Source organism: Alexandromys fortis, unplaced genomic scaffold (assembly GCF_014885135.2).
Source record: "Alexandromys fortis isolate MF-2015 unplaced genomic scaffold, M_Fortis_MF-2015_v1.1 scaffold_80, whole genome shotgun sequence".
Classification (NCBI taxonomy): Eukaryota; Metazoa; Chordata; class Mammalia; order Rodentia; family Cricetidae; genus Alexandromys; species Alexandromys fortis.
In genome coordinates, this window is record NW_026068174.1 from 3,929,612 (window position 1) to 3,950,075 (window position 20,464).

General features: G+C 49.6%; 1 protein-coding gene across 3 annotated transcripts in view; it reads left to right on the forward strand.

Moving 5' to 3' along the window:
- Positions 1 to 9,981: 9,981 nt before the first annotated feature.
- Positions 9,982 to 20,464, forward strand: part of Ksr1 (kinase suppressor of ras 1) — a 131,106-nt gene continuing 120,623 nt past the window's right edge. Inside the window, exon 1 of one of the 3 annotated variants that reach the window (XM_050128648.1) lies at positions 9,982 to 10,423. In XM_050128648.1, coding sequence (XP_049984605.1) covers positions 10,193 to 10,423 — 231 coding nt within the window. In that variant the 5' untranslated portion in view covers positions 9,982 to 10,192. The remainder of the gene's footprint in view (positions 10,424 to 20,464) is intronic. The other 2 variants (XM_050128647.1, XM_050128649.1) reach the window with 2 other exon arrangements.

Genomic DNA, 20,464 nt, shown 5'->3' on the forward strand with positions numbered 1-20,464 from the left:
ATCTGGAGTTCAAGGCCACCCTTGCCTACGTCTTGGGTTCAAAGCCAGGCTGGGATATGAGAGCCTGTTCCTACAAACAAACGAACCACCTGGCATAGTGATGCACACCTTTGATCCCAGCACTCGGGAGGCAGAGGCAAGCAATGGGAGTTAAGGGCAGCTTGGTCTACACAGTAAGTCCCAGGCCAGCGAGGGCTACATAGAGAGACCCCATCTGAAAGGTGAGGCGTGAATAACAGAGCAGATGGGGTAAAATGATGCTGTAGAGACAAGGATGATGTGGCTCAGACGCTTTGAGCCTGCTCCACAGCCTGGAATTCAGAGTCAGCATCCCAGCCCGACTTAGGCTTCAACAGAAGGCACTTCTGTGTTTCAAGGACGCTTGGGCCCAGGGGCAGGAAGTCTGGCATAGCCAACGTGTTGGCTTCTTGTTTCTCAAGAAAAGATGAGCCACAGCAGAGGAGTACAAGGAAGTTTGTGTTTGAGAGAAGAGAGTATGGAATAGCTGTCCTAGAGAACAGAAACAGGAACTTTCTAGGAAAGGCTGGCGGAGCTGCCAGGCCTGGAGAGTGCCAATTTGAGGTCTGTGGTCACGCATTTAAAGGGCAGCCGGTGGCAGGGTTGTGTACTTTCTTCCAGCATTGACAGCTGCTTCAACCCAGCCTCACAGAAGCAGGGCGTGGCCATGTGAAGGATGGATGTTAGCTGGGTTCACATGGTTCGAAGAAGGAGCACGGCTTTGCCAGATGCCAGCCAGGCAGTGGTCTAGGTGGAGAGGCCAGGCACAGCAGCACAGGAGCCTCTTACAGTGGAAATGCGACAGTAGGAATGGGAGGTTTCGATGAAGCCTAGGGCTGGCGAGGAAGCCAGAGCTCAGGGTATATAGAGAAGACCCTGACCCGGGGAAGGGAATTGTCACAAGATGCTGTACCCTAGTGGCTTCAAACTAGCAAAGACTTTGAAAGTGGAAGAGGACAAATGGCCTAGGTGGTAACTGGACGCCAAAGGCCTTGTCTGTCCTTGTGGTCTCTTCTGGCCTCTTCTGGCCAGTTTCTCCCTGCATCTCCCAGAATGCAGTTATGGTTTTTAGCCTGAGTGCTTGAAGATGTGTGTGTGTGTGAGTGTGTGTGTGTGTGTGTGAGAGAGAGAGAGAGAGAGAGAGAGAGAGAGAGAGGGACAGTGAGAGTGTGTGTGTATTTGTGTATATATGTGTCTTTAGTTTCAATCCTAAGAAAGTTATTTTTCTTTCCTTCCCTCCTCCTCCTTTTAGTATTTTGATATAGGAGCTCATAATGTAGCCCAGGCTTACCTGGAACTCATAACAATCCCCCTGTCTCACTCTCCTAAACGTTGGGTATACTCCAACACCTGACAAGAAGGACATTTTTCAGCTTGGCTCCTTTTTGCAGCCTGGCCCAGAGCCTGGTTCTGACCACGCTGCTGCAGAGGTAACGGTATGTGTTCTAGAAAGTACGTTATGGGTCAGTCTCCCCAGGGAAAAGCCTGTTCTCTGGCTGACTGAATACCTTGCAACAGGCATATGCAAACATGACCCAGCTACTGCTGGGTAGGCAGCCCTAGCTGCTTTATTTCTTCCACCCCTTGGCCACTTGGCGGTAGGGGCTCTCAGATTGGTATTAAATATTTTAAAAAGTATTACCTGTATGCGCATGTGGTTGAGCACACATGTCACAGTGCACAAATGGAGATCAGAGAGCAGCTTCGTGGAGCTGGTTCCGTCCTTACACCTTATGTGGGTTTTGGAGATTGAATTCAGGTCCTCAGGCTCCTGTGACAGTGCTTCCCAAATGAGCCATTGCAACCAGCTCTCCTGGGCTCGCTGCTTACAGATAAAGAAATAAAACCTGAGAAAGGCAAAGAACGTTGCCAGTGGCGTGAGGTAAACTCAAGTCCAGCTGGATTCCCTAGCCAGCTAGGGAGATGGGTTAGGGAGCAAAATTCTATGGGCTGTGGGTGCTGACAAGGTGACTCTGCGGTTATGATGAGGGAGGTGTCTGTGAATTAGGTCAACAGAAGAGGCAGACGTGTGGAGGAAGATAGGCTGCAGCTACAAGTGACAGCCACAATATAATGAATTCCAGTCCTAGGAGGCTGAATCAGGAAGGCTGTGAGGTCAGCCTGGGCTAGCTACATCGTGGTACTCTGTTGTGGGGGGCTGGCTAGGTGGCTGAGGGGGTACAGGTGTTTGCTGTCAAGCCTGATGATCTGAGATCAATCTAGTTCCACATGGTGGAAGGAAAGAACCCACACACGGGGTTGTCCTCTGACCTCAGCATGTATGCTGTGGTGGGCGTGTACTCTCATAGACACACACAGCGGACTAAAGACATGTTTTAAGAAATGACAGCTTAAGCAAAGACATCACGACCTGAAACCCCACCATACCCTCACCCCCAAGATTGTGGAATAAGGGTAGTGAGGACCATCTGTCACACAGGTTTCCTAACGTTGTCTTTAGTTCTGGGGTTCAGGGACAACCTGCAGGGACCTAAAACCTCCTTTCCTATATACAATCTTATCCCAACTGAGGGTGTCTGTATATTGAATTTTCTTCAGAGATGCTTTATATTTCCATCAGCTTTTTTTTTTCTTTTGTGAGACAGGGTTTTTCTGTGTAGCTTTGGCTGTCCTGGAACTCAACTGTCCAGACTAGCCTTGAACTCACAGAGATCCACCTGCCTCTGCCTCCCGAGTGCTAAAGGCATGTGCCACCACCTGGTCATCTATCAGATTCTTAAGTCAGGGTCTGGGTAGTAACAAGCTTGAAGATGCTGGCTGGACCCTGGTATGGAAGGACCTTGTAGGCTTTGATCCGAAATCATGGTTTACTCCGCAGTTGTAGGCAGCCTATGCAGAAGAAAAGCAATGAGGAGGACACTTGGGAAGATAGCTCACTGTGAGCTCCGTATTCTACAAAGCGCTGTATGGCTGGCCTTCCTCATCCATAGGTCTTGCACTAAACTGAGCTGGAGGTCAGTAAGGTCTATATAAGGACATGAACCTAGCCTGGCGTACAGAGTGAAACTTGACTTCAAGAAAGTTTTCAAAATAGAGTCTGAACGGATGCACAGATATGCGACCACCCCTGGATTGACCCGGATGCAGCTCAGGGCCTTGCTCTTCCACATCCCTCACCGCTTAGACTTTTTTCTTTGTTAACATTCTGTAGTTGACCTTTCTTTTCTGCTTTCAGCCCCAAATCATGACCTGGAGACTTATTGTTAATTATGAAAGCTTGGCTTTAATTTAGGCATGTCTCAACTAGCTCTTACAATTTGAATTAACCCATGTATAGTAATCTACTATGGTCTACCATATGGCATTACCTCACTTCCATCTTTCACCTCCTGTTTTCCCTCCATGTTTCCTGGTGTCTCCTGTGCGCCTAGATTCCTCCTGCTCTTTCTTCCTCTCCCCAGACACCCTGCCTATCTCCTTTGCCTAGCTTTTGGCCATTCAGCTCTTTATTAAACCAATCACAGTGACACATCTTCAGGTAATATAAACAAATATTGCACAACACAACAGAGAAGCCCTGTGCACAGCATTGGCACCATGTGAGGTGTTCTAGACATCCAGGAGACGTTGAAAGTGTGGAAGGGTGACAGGAGGTTAAGGTAGGATGCAGGCAACTACGAATCTGTATTTTGTTGTTTTTACTACAACAAAGTTGGAGCTTACTAAAAACACAAAACAAAACAGGTTTGTGGGTCAGTGAGATGGCCAAGCCCGCAAGCGCCTTTACTATGCAAGCTTGGTGACCTGAATTCAATCCCCAGAACCTATATAAACGTAAAAGGACAGACTTCATGGTTCTGTTGTGAGTCAGAGTTGTTCCCTCACCTCCAGGTGCTTACTCTCAACAATAATAAATACAATTTAAAAGAGAAAAAAACCAGTCTATGTTTTGTAGTTTGTTTTTGTTTTGTTTTGTTTTGTTTTGTTTATTTGAGGGTTTTACGCATTCTGGGCTTGTCTTGAACTTGTTTTGTGGCTGAGGTTGACCTTGAACTTCTGGACCTCTAACCTCCACCTTTTGGAGGCTGGGTTTCTAGGCACGTGCCACCAGGCCCAGTGGATGTGATTCTGGGAACTGAATCTGGAGCTTTGTGAATGCTACGTAAGTAAGTACCGTACCAGCTGAGCTACACCCCACATCCCCAGCCCAAGAAATCGTTTTAATACAGATTTAAGCCCAGGCATTAGGGGAGAGATGGGTGCTTAGGAAAAGGTTGGTGCACATCCAAGACACTGTGTGCTTCTCAAGACAGTGCTGCTAACCATTTTCTCTTCAAGCAAGGAAGCCAGGGAGATGACTCAGAGAGTAAAGGCAATTGCCACCAAGCCTGATGATCCAGCCCTGGACCAGAGTTGTCCTCTGACCTGTACACACACACACACACACACACACACACACACACACACACACATACACACACACTAAGTAGGCTTGTCTTGGACTTGTGGGCACAAATGAGATGACAGGTATATGCCACCAGACTTTGCTATAACTACACAATTTTCTGTAAGGGACTAGTTTATTTTCTGAGTTTAGGATCTATAGAAAGTCCTGGAGCCAATACCCTGAAGATACGGAGGGATGGATGATTCTCCTAGTCTCGGCAGTGTGCCCAGAGTGTGGCCCCATGCTGAACATGGCTTTGCCCCCAGTGAATATCTGTTGCATGGATGGGACAAGGAAAGTACAGACATTCAGATATGTGTCATAACAATAGAGAAAGTGGCTCTTGGGGAGAAATGACTCAGAGGGTGAGAGATCTTACGGAACAAGCATGGGGGCCTCGAGTTCAGTTCTCAGAACCTGTGTGAAAAGTTGAGTGTGGCTACACGTGTACCTGTAACACCAGCACTGTGCGTGGAGGTGGGGGTAGGGAGACAGAATTCCTGCTGGGGCTCGCTGGCTACTTCAGGTCTATTAAATGATTTTCTTGGGGGCTGGAAGGATGGCTCAGTGCTTAAGACTGCCTGCTGCTTTTCCAGAGGACCTGAGTGTGATTCCCATGCTAGGCAGCTCACCACTATCTAGAACTCTAGCTCCATGGATTCCAAAACCTCTCTCTGGCTTCCACATGTGCCATACATACATACATACATACATACATACATACATACACATAAATAAGAGAATGTAAAAATTCTTTTTAAAGGAGAGACTATATCAAAGGAGCAAGGCAGAAAGTGGCAGACCATGACGCCTGCCATCCTCCTCTGACCTCTATGGCATGCACACAGGCCCAGCCAGGAACTCACATACACAACTGGGCATCCATCACATACGCGCCACACTCAAATACATATACATATACAAACATCTGAGGGGCTAAGTATGGAGCGCTGTGGTAAGAGTGTTTGTTCAGCACATTTGAGGAAGAAAGGAAGGGAGGGAGGGAAAAAGAAAGGAGAGAAGTAAGGGGTGAAGAAGGAAGGCAGAGAGGAAGGAGGGCATTTCACACTAGTATGGTGGCATACCAATACCAGGAACCTGAGACAAAAGGATCACTATAAATTTGAGGTCAACCTAGAAACTACACAGTGAGTTCAAAGCCACCCTACGTTACATAGGGAGATCTAGTGCTGTCTCAACGAACAAACCCCAAGAAAGAGCATCTCTCCATGGTGACACACACTTTTCTTAGATTGAAGATGGCATCCAGGAAACCCAGCTCTGGGCGGGTTACCCTAGACGTCAGCAGAAACCTGCTTGCTCCTGCTGTACTGCTGACGTAGGTGACTGCCAGGAAAGCAGCCGTGAACCCAGGGAACCAGCCTGTACCTGGCCCAGTCCTGAGGAACAGCAGTGCACATTTGAGGAAGAAAGGAAGGGAGGGAGGATGCCAGGATGAACCATACCTCCTACCCGCCTCTCTCCTTTCACCTGCAGGCATATCCTATTGAGTCTGTCTCCATTGCAGGAGTCTCAAAATAGGGAGCTGCTGCTTCTGCCCTAGTCCCTTGCTGCTTGCTCTTCAGGCTGCAGTTGGAGGGATTCTTTTATTTTTTTAAGCTTTTTCTGCAAAATAAAATAATAAAAAATATATCACAGAAACAGCTTAGATATATTGTAATATATACTTGTATTATATATAATTATTTCTATATAAATATACACTATGTAAATATATATATATAGCTCTCACTTGGTGTGTTTAGAGAGCTGTGCTTGTTTGTCTGGGACAGGGTCTCATGTGGTTCAGACTGGGCACAGAACTCTGAAGCTGACCTTGAACAGATTCTCCTTTCTCTCTAGAGCTGGGCTGACAAGCCTGTGCTATTATACATTGCTTTTCAGGGGCATCCTACCTTTTCCCCCATATTTTTACACTGTGTGTGTGTGCGCGCGCGTGCGCGTCATGGAGCACAAGTGGAGGTCAGAGGACAGTTTTGGGGAAGAGTCACTTCTCTCCTTCTACCATGTAGTTTTGGGGGATTGAACTCAGAGCATCACGCTTGGCAGCAAAGCCTTTTAACTGAGCTCCCGATGCCTCCCTCACCTTGGTTTATTTCTTTTTTCTCTTTCTTTCTTTCTTTCTTTCTTTCTTTCTTTCTTTCTTTCTTTCTTTCTTTCTTTCTTTCTTTTTTGGATTTTCGAGACAGGGTTTCTCTGTAGCTTTGGTGCCTGTCCCAGAACTAGCTCTTGTAGACCAGGCTGGCCTCGAACTCACAGAGATCCGCCTGCCTCTGCCTCCCGAGTGCTAGGATTAAAGGCGTGAGCCACCATCGCCCGGCCAGTTTATTTCTTTATTTGTGTGCCTGTATGTGGGGTGTGTGCATGTGTGTGTATGTGTATTTATGTGTATTCATGAGTGTGTAAATGTGTCTTGGCACACATCTTGAGGTCAGAGGACAACTTTTGGGAGTATGTTCTCTCCTTCCACCATGTGAGTCTCGGGGATTGACCTCAGGTCTTCAGACGTGGCAGCCGCTGCTGCTCACCCGCGGAGCCATCTTGCCAGCCCCTGGTGGCGTTTCTAAGAAGCTCCCAGATGATATAGGTGTCATTGCTCTTGCACCATATTGAGTGATAAAGACCTAGGAGCAAACCTCAGCTTCCTTCCTATGCCCTGCTTAAACTAGCCCCGCCCATTTTCCCTGAGCCGTCTCCACCTGCTCTTTGTCTTGTGTTCTGGTGACATGGGCCCTCCTTCTCTCTCAAGTTCCTGCCCCTGGGCCCTTTCCTGGAGAACCATGTGCACAGCTTCATTTCCTTATGCAGGATTCTGTTCGACTGTGTGTGGTGGCACACACCCGCCGTCCTATCACTTGGAAGGCAGAGGTTGGAGGGTCAGGAGATAAAAGTCACATTCTAAGCTACATAGTGAGTTTGAGTCTTGGATATGTGACACCCTGCCTCAAAAGCAAAACAAAAATAACAGGGGCTGGAGAGATGGCTCAGTGGTTAAGAGCACTGACTGTTCTTCCAAAGGACCCGGGTTTAATTCCCAGCACCCACATGGCAGATCACAACAGTTTGTAACTCCAGTTCCAGGAGACCTGACACCCAGGGCAAAACACCAATGCACATAAAATAAGAATGAATTATTTTTTTTTAAAAAAAAGGATAATTAAAAAAATAACTGACAAATCTCAGCTCTGTAATCAGAGAGCACTTTCTTGACCACACTTTTTCTTCCTTTATAACACCCAACAATCACTGAATTTATTTGGGTAATGTATTGTTGACCTATGTGTGTGTGTGTATGTGTGTGGGTGAATGTACACATATGCCCTATGTGGTTAGGTGCCCAAGGATAGCATCCAACAGTCTGACATTTGTCTAGTCTCCAACCCTGTTGCTGCCACCATGGTGGAATGGGTAGGCATGAATGCCATAGGTCATAGGACAGCAGGGGTCTTTGCCAGGGTGTGGGGACAAAAGTGGTTCCGAGAGCTGGGAGATGTCTCAGTTGGTAAAAGTGCTTGCCATGCAAGCCTAAGGACCCACGTCTGATGCCCTAACACCCATAAAGAAGGCGGGAAAGCAGCGCGTGCCTGTAACCCGAGGCTTGTTAGGAAGCTAGTCTAGCAGACTGGCTATCCCCAGGTTCAGTGAGAGACTTTGCCTCGAAACAATAAGGTGGAGAGTGATTGAGAAGTCTATCATCCACCTGCACTGTGGCTTCTCAAGGCATGGTAGCCACACTAGCAGCGTCAAACCACCCAGGAACTTCCTAGAAAAACAGCTTCTCAAGGCCCAGGCTTGGATCTATGGATCAGGAAGCTACGGGCTCTGGGGCTAGCATTCGAGGATGAACAAGTCCTCCAGTTGATTGTGATGCTTGTACAAGCTTGAAAAACCACCACTGCAGTTTTCTTTCAGGGTGGTCATTTCTCTAAGGCAGGATCTGGAGTGGGGCTCAGGTAACGGTCAGGGCTGGGGGATCTGTAAGTGCAGCACAGGGATCTTGAGCATGCCCCGCGAGGATTGCTATGTCACCGTCATCCTTTGATAGAGGGTCTCACCATATAGCTTAGGCTGGTCTCAAGTGAGGAATCCTCCTGCCTTGGCCCCTAGAGTGCTGGGGTTATAAGTATGAGCTACCATACCTACCTGTATCAGTGATTCCTTTTGTTTTGCTTTGTTAGGCTAATTTTATTTTATGTGTGTGAGTGTTTTGCCCACGTGCATGTATGTGCACCATGTGACTAACTTGGTGCCTACATAGGTTAAAAGGCTTTAGAACCCCTAGAACTGTAGTTACAGATGGTTGTGAGCCATTGTGTGGGTTCTGGGAACAGAACTCGGGGTCCTCTGCAGGAGCAAGTGCCTTAACTGGTGAGCCATCTCTCCACCCTACTCCTGCTTGGGAGCAAGATCTGACTATGATTCTCCTGCCTCTGCCTCTGGAACACTGGGATTAAAAATGTGTGCCACCACACTCGGCTTCATTTTCCCTTTTTTTTTTTTTTTAAATTGATAGATGAGACGGATTGATAGGAGAGTGACTAGGTGTGGCGAGGTTTAAATGCGGGGCTAGGAAATGCTGGGAAATTCTGCTGCTGTGGCCACTGACTGCTTGGGTTCAGGGTCTCCTTCAGGATGTCCGAGTTTAGAATGGAGCTAACATTTATACATTTATACGTGCAACACCTGGGTGCTGTGCGAACACCTCCTTTAGGAAGCTCCTTTAGGAAGCTTAGGTGGCCATGACCTGATCTGATGTGAAGGGGAAACCCGGAGGAAGGCCATTTGCTCAGGTTCACCTAACAGGCAGTGGAGTGGTGGGACTCAAATTTGAACTCAAGTTCTCTCTGCTCCAAACTATCGCCGCCCGTATGTCATCTGCAGGGTATGGCACGCTAAACTTATTTTGTTGAGTCAATAGAACACAGAAGAAAGTCCTTTCTCTTTGCCTGTCCATTAACTTTGGTACAGATCTTCAGGGTTAAGGTCTAAGCGAAGACCACGACAACTCAGGGTCAAGTGTTGTGAGAACTAGATGAGAGTGAAGGGGGTCTTTTTCTTTTCCTTCGATAGTGCTGGGGAATCAAATCTAACGTCTTATGTTTGCCAGGCAAACGTTCTGCCACTGAGCTACATCCTCGGCACATTCCCATACATGGAGGCCTCTAAGCTCATGCAAAAATTCCTGACCCTCAATATCCCAAATTTCAGGACTCATCTAGGTAAGCTCCTGCCCCACCCCATTCGTGGGTCGTGGGAAGCTACTAATGTGTGTGCACTTGCGTGTGTGAGAAGAGGGTAGTAATGGGAGACGTGGGTGAAGGAACTGAAAAGATGGGGAACGAGGCTTCCAAGACCACGAGGCACACAAATTGGAGCAGGCGCAGAACAGTCCCTCCTAGGCGTCAGGCGGGGCCAGAGTGCGGGCGGGGCCCCGAGGGCACGGGCCAAGAGACAGATGGCGCGGTGTGGACTACAAGTCCCAGCATGCCCCGCGGCTACGATCCGGCCCCCGCGGCCGCTTAAAGGCTCCAGCAACTGCAGCCGTCGGGTCGCGGAGGCTTTCGCTTTGCCGCCGCGTCTGGGCGGCGGGAGGAGCGGGCTGGGCGGCTGGCACTTGGGACTTCAGGCTCTGGCCGCGCCGAGGGGCGCTCCTAGTGCAGCCTTCCCGGCTTGAGGCTTCTCCGCCGAGGCGCCCGTGCCCCCCGGGCTCCTTGCCTCGGCCCCCCGCGGCCCCGATGCCGAGGTATGGATAGAGCGGCTTTGCGCGCGGCGGCGATGGGTGAGAAGAAGGAGGGCGGCGGCGGGGGCGCCGCGGCGGCCGCAGACGGGGGTGCAGGGGCCGCTGCCAGCCGGGCGCTGCAGCAGTGCGGCCAGCTGCAGAAGCTCATCGATATCTCCATCGGCAGTCTGCGCGGGCTGCGCACCAAGTGTTCCGTGTCCAACGACCTCACGCAGCAGGAGATCCGGACCCTGGAGGTAAGGGGTCGAAGCGCCCGTAGTCCCGACCCGGCTGTGGCCCGGGAGCCGCCCCGCTGCTTTCCTTCCCGAGTTGCATCCTGCAGCTGGGTCTGCTGGCTAGAGTCTTCCTCCCTTGCCGGGGCTCGTTGATGCGGTGGCGTGAGGACCTACGACCAGCGCTCACCTTGGAAGGATTTGGGGGAGGAGGCGTGAGTGGGGGGTTGGATTGAGGCTGGAGAACCCGCGTGTCTGGTAGGATGCTCGCGGGTATCACACTGCAAACCTCTCGCCGTCCTCACCCCATATTTCCAGTGCCCATAGTAATCACTGTCCCACTGAATCATGCGCTGGACTTTTCTCGGCGTGCTTAAGCCCGGTAGCGTGGGCTGGGGTGATGAGGGGACGTCCCCTGAAGTGTGAGCGTCGGCCGGTGGCGCTGACTTTCCCTCACTACCCACACTCCTTATCCTGTTGCCCTTTCCTTCCCTTTCCACCAGGACTTGTCTGCCGCTTTTCAAAAAGTGTTTGCTGAAGCAGCATTTTTGCAGTTCAGGCGTTGGGATGCTTTTCTTTCGCGCTGTCACACTGCTTAACTGTTTAAAATTAAATTAGCCATTGATTTTCCCACTCCATCCCCAATTATTGGGCTTTGGCCTAGGAAGGATTATACCAAGGAAGGGAACCTTTGGTAAGAACACAGTACTTAAAGGGGGTTGCTGACAGAGATGACCTGGAGTGCAATGAAAAATAAGATGTGTGAGCTGTCTTCTCTCAAATTATAGCTGGGAAGTGCAGATTAAAAGGATTTGGAAGAACCAGCGGGCAAGATGGTTGGGATTTCAGAAGGGGGAGCTCCCCCATCCCTTAAACATTGAAGATAAAACTAGTGCCTTCCTAACTAGCTTCCAAGGACTGGAAGACCTTTGAAAGTACAGAGGGTCAGTTAATAGCTCTGTCCTAAAGACTGGCCTTTCCTCTCCTGGCAAGGATGTCTGTTTTATTAGATATGTGATTTTACACACACACACACACACACACACACACACACACACACTATTACTAATTGCATCTGCCAGCTGTCATAGAGCCAGCCGGTCATTGCTGTACTTATTATAAGACCAGTACTCCCTCCTCTCACACCACGAGCCTGAATCCTTGTTTGATCCAAAATGCCAGGGTGACTCTTCCTTAGCTGTATTTTCAGAAAAGCCACAAAGCCAGGGACATTGGGAGACTCCAAGCCATGCTGGCTATTATTATTGTTGTTGTTGTTATTATTATTGTTATAGTTGCTATAGCAGGACCGACCAGGGCTTTGCTTAAAAAGCAACCAACAAAGCTCTACACCCAGCTTTTCAGCATGTGGATTTCTTGAACACAGCTGAGTGTGTGTGCCCCGCAAAGTTTGGTTTTAAGCTGATACAATAGGAGGCCTGTGTGTCTTAGTTCCGGGTTGTCGTCCAGCAGTGTGTCTCTCGAGCTGCTGTGTTGTTGGGCGGACAGAATGCTCTCTTGTTGGCCTCCGTTAGTCCTCCCCCTGTCCCTTTGAGGTGCTCCTGGATCCCAGGGTGTATGTCGAATGGCTTACTCTCTATTCTCTGCAAATTCTTTGTCTTCTAACGTTGAACAGTTTGATGAAGCTGTGGCATTAGGATACTCCAGAGTCTCCAGATGTCCAGGTCTCTGAGTTGGTTAGGCAGCTGTCTCCCTACTGGGTGCATTGTGAGGTCATCCCCGGTGGCATTCAAAGGCCCAGGGGTCATTTGTAGTATGTAGTATGTTCTGTTCTTTACTGTGTGAAAGGGTCCTTCTGGTCCCTGGAAAGACAGGACTGGGAGACATTTCAAATGGGAATTTTGGGCTGATTCCCCAGGACTGTTACCAGCTAGTTTGGGTGAATCACTTCATCTCTGGGGCTTCACCTTCCACATCTGCTTGGAAGAGATTGGAGTAAGTTCCCTTCAGGCTATTGCTGAAAAGCTCCGCATTCTGTGGTTTAGACTCTGTGTGTGTGTGCGCGCGCGCGCGCGCGCGCGTGTGTGCGCACACTCGTGCATATGCATGCACGCACACGCTCTGTTGGGATGAATTAAACATTTGTGTATGCTATTCTATGTAGATATCCCTGTTTTAAGACCTGCACTAAGAACCAGATGTACTGGACAGATTGTGTAGGAGATGTCTTTATTATAGTGAGCATCTTGACCGCAGGAGTGCTAGGTAGGAACAGAAGGTCCACAAAGCTTTGTGACTGATCCTCTTTCTGTCTAGATGACCCTGGGCAAGTCTGTTAACGTCTACTCTGACTTCCCATCTGTAAAGTGGAGAAGGAGTGCTTTCACCTGTAGTGTTTGATGGAGTCGGTGTCGCCTGCCTATAAACTTTCCCTGGTTGGGTTCTGATGACATTCCTGCACAGGGTGCCTTTAGAAGAAGAAGCACATAGAACCGATTTCCTGCAGGTGGTGACACAGGGCAGGAGGCCATCCTAGAAGGCTGGGTCAGGGCAGCTTACCCCAGCAGTGTGCAGAAAGGCAATTAACCTGGGCCATTCTCAGTCCTCATGAATTTCTGACTTTTTTTTAAAAAAATGTATTGTGTGCAGTACATGTGTGCAGGAGCCTGAGGGAGGCCAGAAGAGGGCATCAGATGTCCTGGATCTGGAGTTGTAGGTTAGTACCATGTGGGTGCTGAGAAATGAACTTAGATCCTCTGCAAGAGCAGTACATTCTTTTAACTTCTTGCTGATCCACCTGTCCAGTCCCAGGTTTCTGATTTGTGTGTGTGTGTGTGTGTGTGTGTGTGTGTGTGTGTGTGTGTGACCTTGAGCTAGGTCTTCTGTAACCCTGGCTGAACTCAGCATAGAGATTAGGCTGATCTTGAACTCATTGTCTCTGTCTCCTGAGTGCTAGGATCCCAGGTGTCTGACTGGAGAACTTGGCTTATCCAACTATATCAGACTTCTGACAGAATCTTAAGAGGCCCAGCCCACTTTGGCCCCTCCCTCCTTAGCTAAACTTTTAATGAGAGTGGCAGCTCGTGGGATGTCCCCTCTGGGACCCTGACCAGGGGCAGGCTGCTTGTGAAGATCCTAGGTCGCGATGATAAGCTATCCGCTGATAGCTTTGCTCTGTGGAGCAGTTGGGCTGGGGTTGGAAGGGGACTAAAGGGGTGAGGAGTGTAGCTCCATGGTAAAACACTGCCTTGTATACGTAGGCCTTGTGTTTAAATCTCCAATCCTACACTTGAAAGGGGGAGAAAGGAGCCAGGGTTTAGTGTTCACTTCCCACCTGCCCAGGGCTGCGCTGGCTGTCTTCCTCTCAACCTCTCAGGATTTACGGGAGGCCCACCAACTTCATCACACACATTTCCCCTGTCTAAAGGGAAAGGGCAGGAGACGCAGCCGGAACTCGGTGTCTCTGGAAGGCCCCCTAGAGGTCTGACTCCTGCATGCAGCAAGGGGCCATGTCACCACTCTCCAGCAGTGCTCATGGAGGGACACCTGGCCCGCTCCACAGCTGGGCCTGCTGCTCCCGTCTGTGGGTTCCCTGTGGGCCCTGTCGGTGCCTGGGGAGACAGTGGTGTGCCATGCAGATGCCCATGCTCGTTCACTTCGTTGTTACTCTGTAGTCTGTTCTTTTTTGCCAGCATGCTAGCACCTCCCACAAACAAGCTCCGTCTTGGCTCAGGTCTCTAAAGGGCTTTCCTCATGAGTCCTTATGGGGAGAGGCTAACAGAAACAGTCATGGGTACAGTCTGCTTTTGGGCACTTCCCTGAGCAGTTGCCCTGGAGCAGAGGTACCCTGGAGGCTTTGCTGTGCCTGGGAAGGCAGAGAGGATTGACCCTCATCCACTGGGCTGGGCAGAGTTCAGAGGCTTCTGTGTTAGGGACTGGCTTCCTCGTGGTCCCTGGAAGTGTCCAGTGGAATGACCAAGAGTGGAGGGATGTGTTCGCTGACCCAGCTTTCTGTCACTACCCATGTGCTTGTGGCATTCCTAGCTGGTGGCTACCTGGACTCCGGTAGGTGGGGACTTTGGATGTGAGGGGTCTGTTCCATCTGAAGGGGAACCAGGAAGGTGGATAGCAGGGCCTCCACTACCATGACTGGCAGAGAGCTCTTCTGAGTGGGCCCTGAGTTAGGAGTTCTGTGGAATCCGTCAGTCTGACTTACTGGTTTCGTAGGAAACATGGCCAGTCTTGGTGACAGCTCCCAAGTCAGACGTCCCCAGAAGGATGCGAGTAGAACCTGGTTCTCTTTTCCTCGCCCATGCAGTGTCTGGAAAGTGTCATTTCGCTGCCTCGGTTTTAACCTTTCACCCGAGAGACTCTAGTTATCACCAATAGGACATGGCGCTGAGGAGATCCTGTCTCTTTTGGTGTCCACTTTCTAGTTGGTGATTTTGAACCTGGGCAGACCCACTGCTCAACTGTCCCTCAGAAGTGGCCTAAGGAGGACGTGCTGTGTGTGAAAGCCAGGAGCCAAGGAGGGTGGGGATGCTGGAGGGAGACCTTATCGCACGCATACGCACCCAGGACCTGAGGCTGGGGTTGCTGCCTGGGATAGACACGGACCGCCTCCTAGCTGCAGGGCTGTTTCTTGACACCTGGTTTGGCTCACAATCCTGGGAAGCAGCATTCCATACCAGATGCTTCCCTGCCTGCCTGCTGGCTGTGGTCCAGAGAGGGACCATGCACAAAGGTGACACTGATGATGTCTGCAGATGTGTGGGAAGGTAACAAAGCCTTGCTTGGGTCCTTGAGCTGAGCCTTCAAATTTTTCTGCCTTTATTTAGGTATAGCATGCTTGTGGAGGTCAGAGCACAGCTCTGTGGAGTCGGTTCTCTCCTGCCATGTGGGCTCAGGGAATCAAACTCAGGTCATCATGCTTGGCTGAAAGCCCTTTTTTTTTTACTCCCCTGAGCCATCTTGCCAGCCCCCTAAGCTATCGTTTTGGTTATTTTATTTTATTTTTTTAAAAAATGTCCTTGCGGGGCAGGCATTTTTACATTTAGTTCAGAGGGTGTTTGCTTTCACTTGGCAACTTTTACTCTGGTCAGATCTACTTCCCAGATGTCCTTCAGAGAGGCGTAAGGAGAACCTGCTGTTTGTGAAGGCTGTGAGCCAAGGAGGGCTGGGGTGTACCCGGGACTTGGAGGCTGGGGCGGAGAGCTGGGGTGCACCCGGGACTTGGAGGCTGGGGTGCACACAGGACCTGGAGGCTGAGGTGGAGGGCTGGGGTGCACCGAGGGCCCGGAGGCTGGGGTGGAGGGCTGGGGTGCACTGAGGACCTAGAGGCTGGGGCGGAGGGCTGGAGTGCACCGGGGACTTGGAGGCTGGGGTTGCTGCCTGGGGTGCACCCAGGACCTGGAGGTTGGGGTGGAGGGCTGGGGTGTACCCAGGACCTGGAGGCTGGGGTTGCTGCCTGGGGTGCACCCAGGACCTGGAGGTTGGGGTGGAGGGCTGGGGTGTACCCAGGACCTTGCTGCCTGGGATGCACCCAGGACCTGGAGCTAGGGTTGCTCCCTGGGGCAGGGATGGAACCCCTCCTAGCTGCGGATGCATCAGTGTTCATGGGAGTGACTTCTGCAAAGAGAGGGTCCCCACATACATGAGGAACATTCTTGAACGTGCTCCATGTGAAGCTCTCCTTAGCATGTGCTTTCTACCACTGACCACTTATTTACTGCGACCTGTGAGATTTCGTTCCCAGTTTGAAGATGAGGCCACTGGAGCTAGGAGAGCCAGAGAGCCTGAGCCAGAGATGGTTGAGTCTGTGTTGACTGGCATTGAACTTGCCGTGATCCATCTGCCTCAGCCTCCCCAGGGCCGAAATGCCAGGCATGTGCCACCACACCCTGGTCTTGAGAACTCATGTTGCAGCCGTCTCTACACACCGATGTTGGGAGGCTTGGGAAAGGGATTTTGGTCAGTCATGAAAGACAAACCCAGGACTGGCTCAATTCCAGCCCAGTGGGTTGATGAGTGGCCGCCCTGTGCATCTTTTGCATTTGAGTATCGGGTAGCTTCCCTCCTGTTCAGCTCAGCATATCCTCAAAGCAGGAGGTAAGGCACCCAGCCTGCTGGTTTCATTCTGAGAAAGGAGAAGCCCTCTGAGTTCAACTTACTCAGAGGGTTGTTTTTTTTTTCTTTTTTTCTGAGACAGGGCTGCTCTATGCTGCCCTGGCTGTCCTAGAACTAGCTCTGTATACAGGCTGGCCTTGAACCTAGAGTCCCTGCTGCCCCTGTCTCCCGAGTGCTGGCACTGAAATGTGCACCCCCATGCCCAGCTGTATGCTTTATTCTTTCTGAGCAATTCTTGAGACAAGGAATATATCTCTAATTTGCTACTCTTAATTGCAGTGCTTAAGATACACATTAATACATGTTCCCTCTGCAAAAGGGAAACACCCTAGATAATAGAAAAATCACCTATTATGGCACCTGTCAGAGCCAAGCCCTGGGACCGTCCTCCCCACCCCCAACTCCTCCTAGCTTTCTACTGTACATTTTCATGGAAAGGTACACACGTGTGCTTGAGGAGCTTGCAGTGTGTGCCCTGTAAGTGTCTTTGTCGCCATCAGTGGCCAGTCGTGCACCCATGCCACACATTCCTTTAACCAGATACCAATTTTCTTGTCTTGTCTTTTCCTTCCCTTCCTTTCTTTTTTCTTTTAGCTTTTTGAGATGGGTTTCTCTGTGTAACAGTTCTGGCTGTCCTGGAACTTGCTCTGTTTACCTGGTTGGCCTCGAACTCACACAGATCCCTCCTGCTTTGCCTCCGAGTGCTGGGGTCAAAGGTTTACATCATCACTGCCAGCATATCCCAATTTTCAATGCTTACTTTTACTTTTTTTTTTTTTTTTTGGCATGCTGACCTATCTTCATGCAAGCAAGACTAGAGTCCCTGGACATTTAGCATATGTCCATTTAAACTAAAAATTATTTAGTGTTTTGCCTGCATGTATATATGTATACCATATATGTGCCTTGTGCTTTCTTTAACCAGAAGAAAGCGTCAGATCCCCTCAAACTAGAGTTGACAGATGTGTGAGCCACCATATAGATTCTGGGGGTCAAACTCAGGTCGTCTGGAAGAGCTGCCAGTTCTTGTAACCACTGAGCCATATCTCCGGCTGTCTGGTACCTGCCCATTTAAAAAATTTAACACCTTGATTTTAAAATTACCTTTCTTTATGTATGTGGATGTGTGGATGTGGGTGTGTGTGCCACAGTGCCCAAGTGAAGGTTAGACAGCTTGTAGGAATTGGAGCTCAGGTCAGACCCAGCGGCAAGCACCTTTGCTAAGCCAAGTTCCTGTCAGGGAGAGTTAGCAGTGGTTAACAAAAGAGCCCTAAGCTGAGAGTCTCATTTGCATGGTACAAGACAGTGCCTTGAACTTGGCTGAAGCATGGCTGGACCCTCTCTGCTCCATCCAGGCTGAGGGACTCTGAGGGTTGGCTGGGATTTTGGAGAGCTCTAGAAGTATCCAGTGTGGGCGTGACTCTGCCTGAATGGATCATCTTTTTTTTTTTTCACCACCACACCCAGGCTGAATGGACTGACTGTCTTTGGCCCTGACTCTGTTCTTACAAGGCTTGCTCACTGACAGCTGTCCTGCAAACCTTCCCTCCCGTGGAGCCTGGGCTTTGAAACCTTCCTACAGATGTTGCATTTTTTACCCTCTCCATCGCTGGTTTTGCTGTCAAGATAATTAGGGTGACACAGGCCTGTTGACACTCTTGTTTTCAGTGTCAGCTTTCACTGAGGTGTTGGGACAATGGGGAGCATCTCAAGTTCAAGGCCAGCCTGGTCTGTAGGCTGTAGAGTGAGTTCCAGGCTGTTTGGTGAGGCCTCTGTCAAGTGGTCTGCTCACTTTTCAGTTACTCAGAGAAGCATAACTTTTCCTTTTCTTTATCTTTTCCTGAATACTGGCCAAAAGCCTGCTTGCTTCCTGCACACTCTGGGCTTCTCACTTGCTCCCTGAAGCACCCCCTCCGATTCCTCCAAGCTCACCAACCTCCATTGCTGAACCTGACCATTCTCTTGAAATCCTAGTTTTCTCTCTTCATCTCCCTCTCCCTCCTCCCGGCTGCTCCCATGATTTATATCCTGCCTGCCTTGTTTTTCCTTTCACATTCTCATAAAACTGCCCTGGAGCTTAAAAAAGGAAGGAAAGAGAGAGATACAGTTTTGTTTTGTGTTTTTTTCTAGTTGTTTCCAGATGTGGTAGAGGACCCCACAGCCCCATAGGCAGCTTACCTCACATCTGTGGAAAGCAAAGCCCTCCCTATCAATGTGTGGCCGATACAAGCCTGCCATTGGTGCTCCATGGATAGCTGTCTCCGACATCCTCTTTGGCATTTTCTATTCTAAAATCCAGGTGGAAATACAGAGGTTTACTCTGGGGCCAGCTGCTGAGATGAGAAAACTGTCACGGATTCTTACACATTGAAAAGAGGTCTCAATCTGAAGTACCGCCACCGCCACCGCCACCTGTCAAACCTTTGCATTTGAACATGTCTGCGTTTTCTCTGTTCCGGTATTGGTGGGCAGCAAGCAGAGCACTTTAACCGGTCAGATTGCCATGCCAAAGGCATTTTACTTTTGTACTGTACCCCTCCCCCCGCCCTTCACTTTTCTGCCCTGGGAATAATAACAAGAACGAGCTAACACTTGAATTCACAATTTTAAGGGGAAAAAAATGGGGAATAAAAATATGCAGTACAGGAATCAGCCAGCTCTGATGAGAAGAAATAAACTTCCCCACAGCACCAACTGTGGGCTTCTATTGGCAGGATATTGATCAGGAGGGTTTTGCTTTCTGCAGATGCGCGGCTAGCTGCCCATGGGGTGGCGAGGTCTCCTACCATATCTGAAGGCTTTGAAATCAACATAGCTGATTAATTTGAGTTTTATTTTTCTCCCATTTCAAAAAAGACACTCTCTATCTAAAAGTTTCCTGTTTAGCCGTCATTGCCTGGAACTAGACGAGGTGGTTCTCTAAGTTGCCGCGATTCTCCTGGTACGTTGGTGCCCTCTGTGCTGGAATTTCAGGCCTATACCACTATGTCCAGTACACACAGAATTTTGTTAAAAAGAAAAAAGTTAGATCATTTTGATTTTTAAAGGATTATTATTTTATGTGACTGCCTTAGTCACTGTTCTATTGCTGTGAAGAGACTCTATGACCAAGGCAGCTCTTAGAAGAGAAATCATCTAATTGGAGGCTTGCTTACAGTTTTAGGGGGTTAGTCCATTATCGCCATGGGGGAGGTATGGCAGGCTTGGTGCTGGGAAAGTAGCCAAGAACTACATTCTGGTCCACAGGCAGGCAGAGAGAGGGGCAGGGTGTGTGTATGTGTGTGGTGTGTGGATTTTTGAAACCTCAAAACCCACCCCCAATGACAGACTTCCTCCAACAGGCCACACCTCCTAATCCTTCTCAAATAGGGATCCTCCTTTGTAGTGACTAAGCGGTCAAATAATATAAACCTCTGGGGGTGCATTCTTACTCAAACCACCACGGTGTATGAATGTTTTGCTTACATGTATGCGTGTGTGCTATGCACATGCCTGGCGTCTGCAGAAGCCAGAAGACAGCATAAGATTCTCTGGAACTGGAGTTGCAGGTAGTTGAGCTTATATATGTGGGTGCTGGGAACTAAACCAGGGGCCTGCAGCGCTCTTAACCGCTGAGCCATTCTCCAGCCCCAGTTACAGGCCATTTAAAAAAAAAGTCATCTGGACAGGGTCTTAGACTAGTGTCCCACTAAGCCTGGGGTCCTTAGCCCAGGATGCTTTAGCCTTTCCCATATTGTAGTGCTCCTTTAGAAGAGGGCTTTTCGTGGAGAATGTATTATGTTAGTGTGTTCCCCCTCCACCCACAACTTCAGAGGCTTGGGTTTTGTTTTAAAGGTCCTGAGAAGTCTTGCAAGGCTTCCCGTGAACTCCTCCAGGGTTCTTTCTTTCCCTACCAAACACAGCTGAGGGAACACCTACGCCTTGGGCAAGGAAAGAGACTAGGAACTGTGGGCCCAGGTTGAGCCAGTGTTGGTTTTA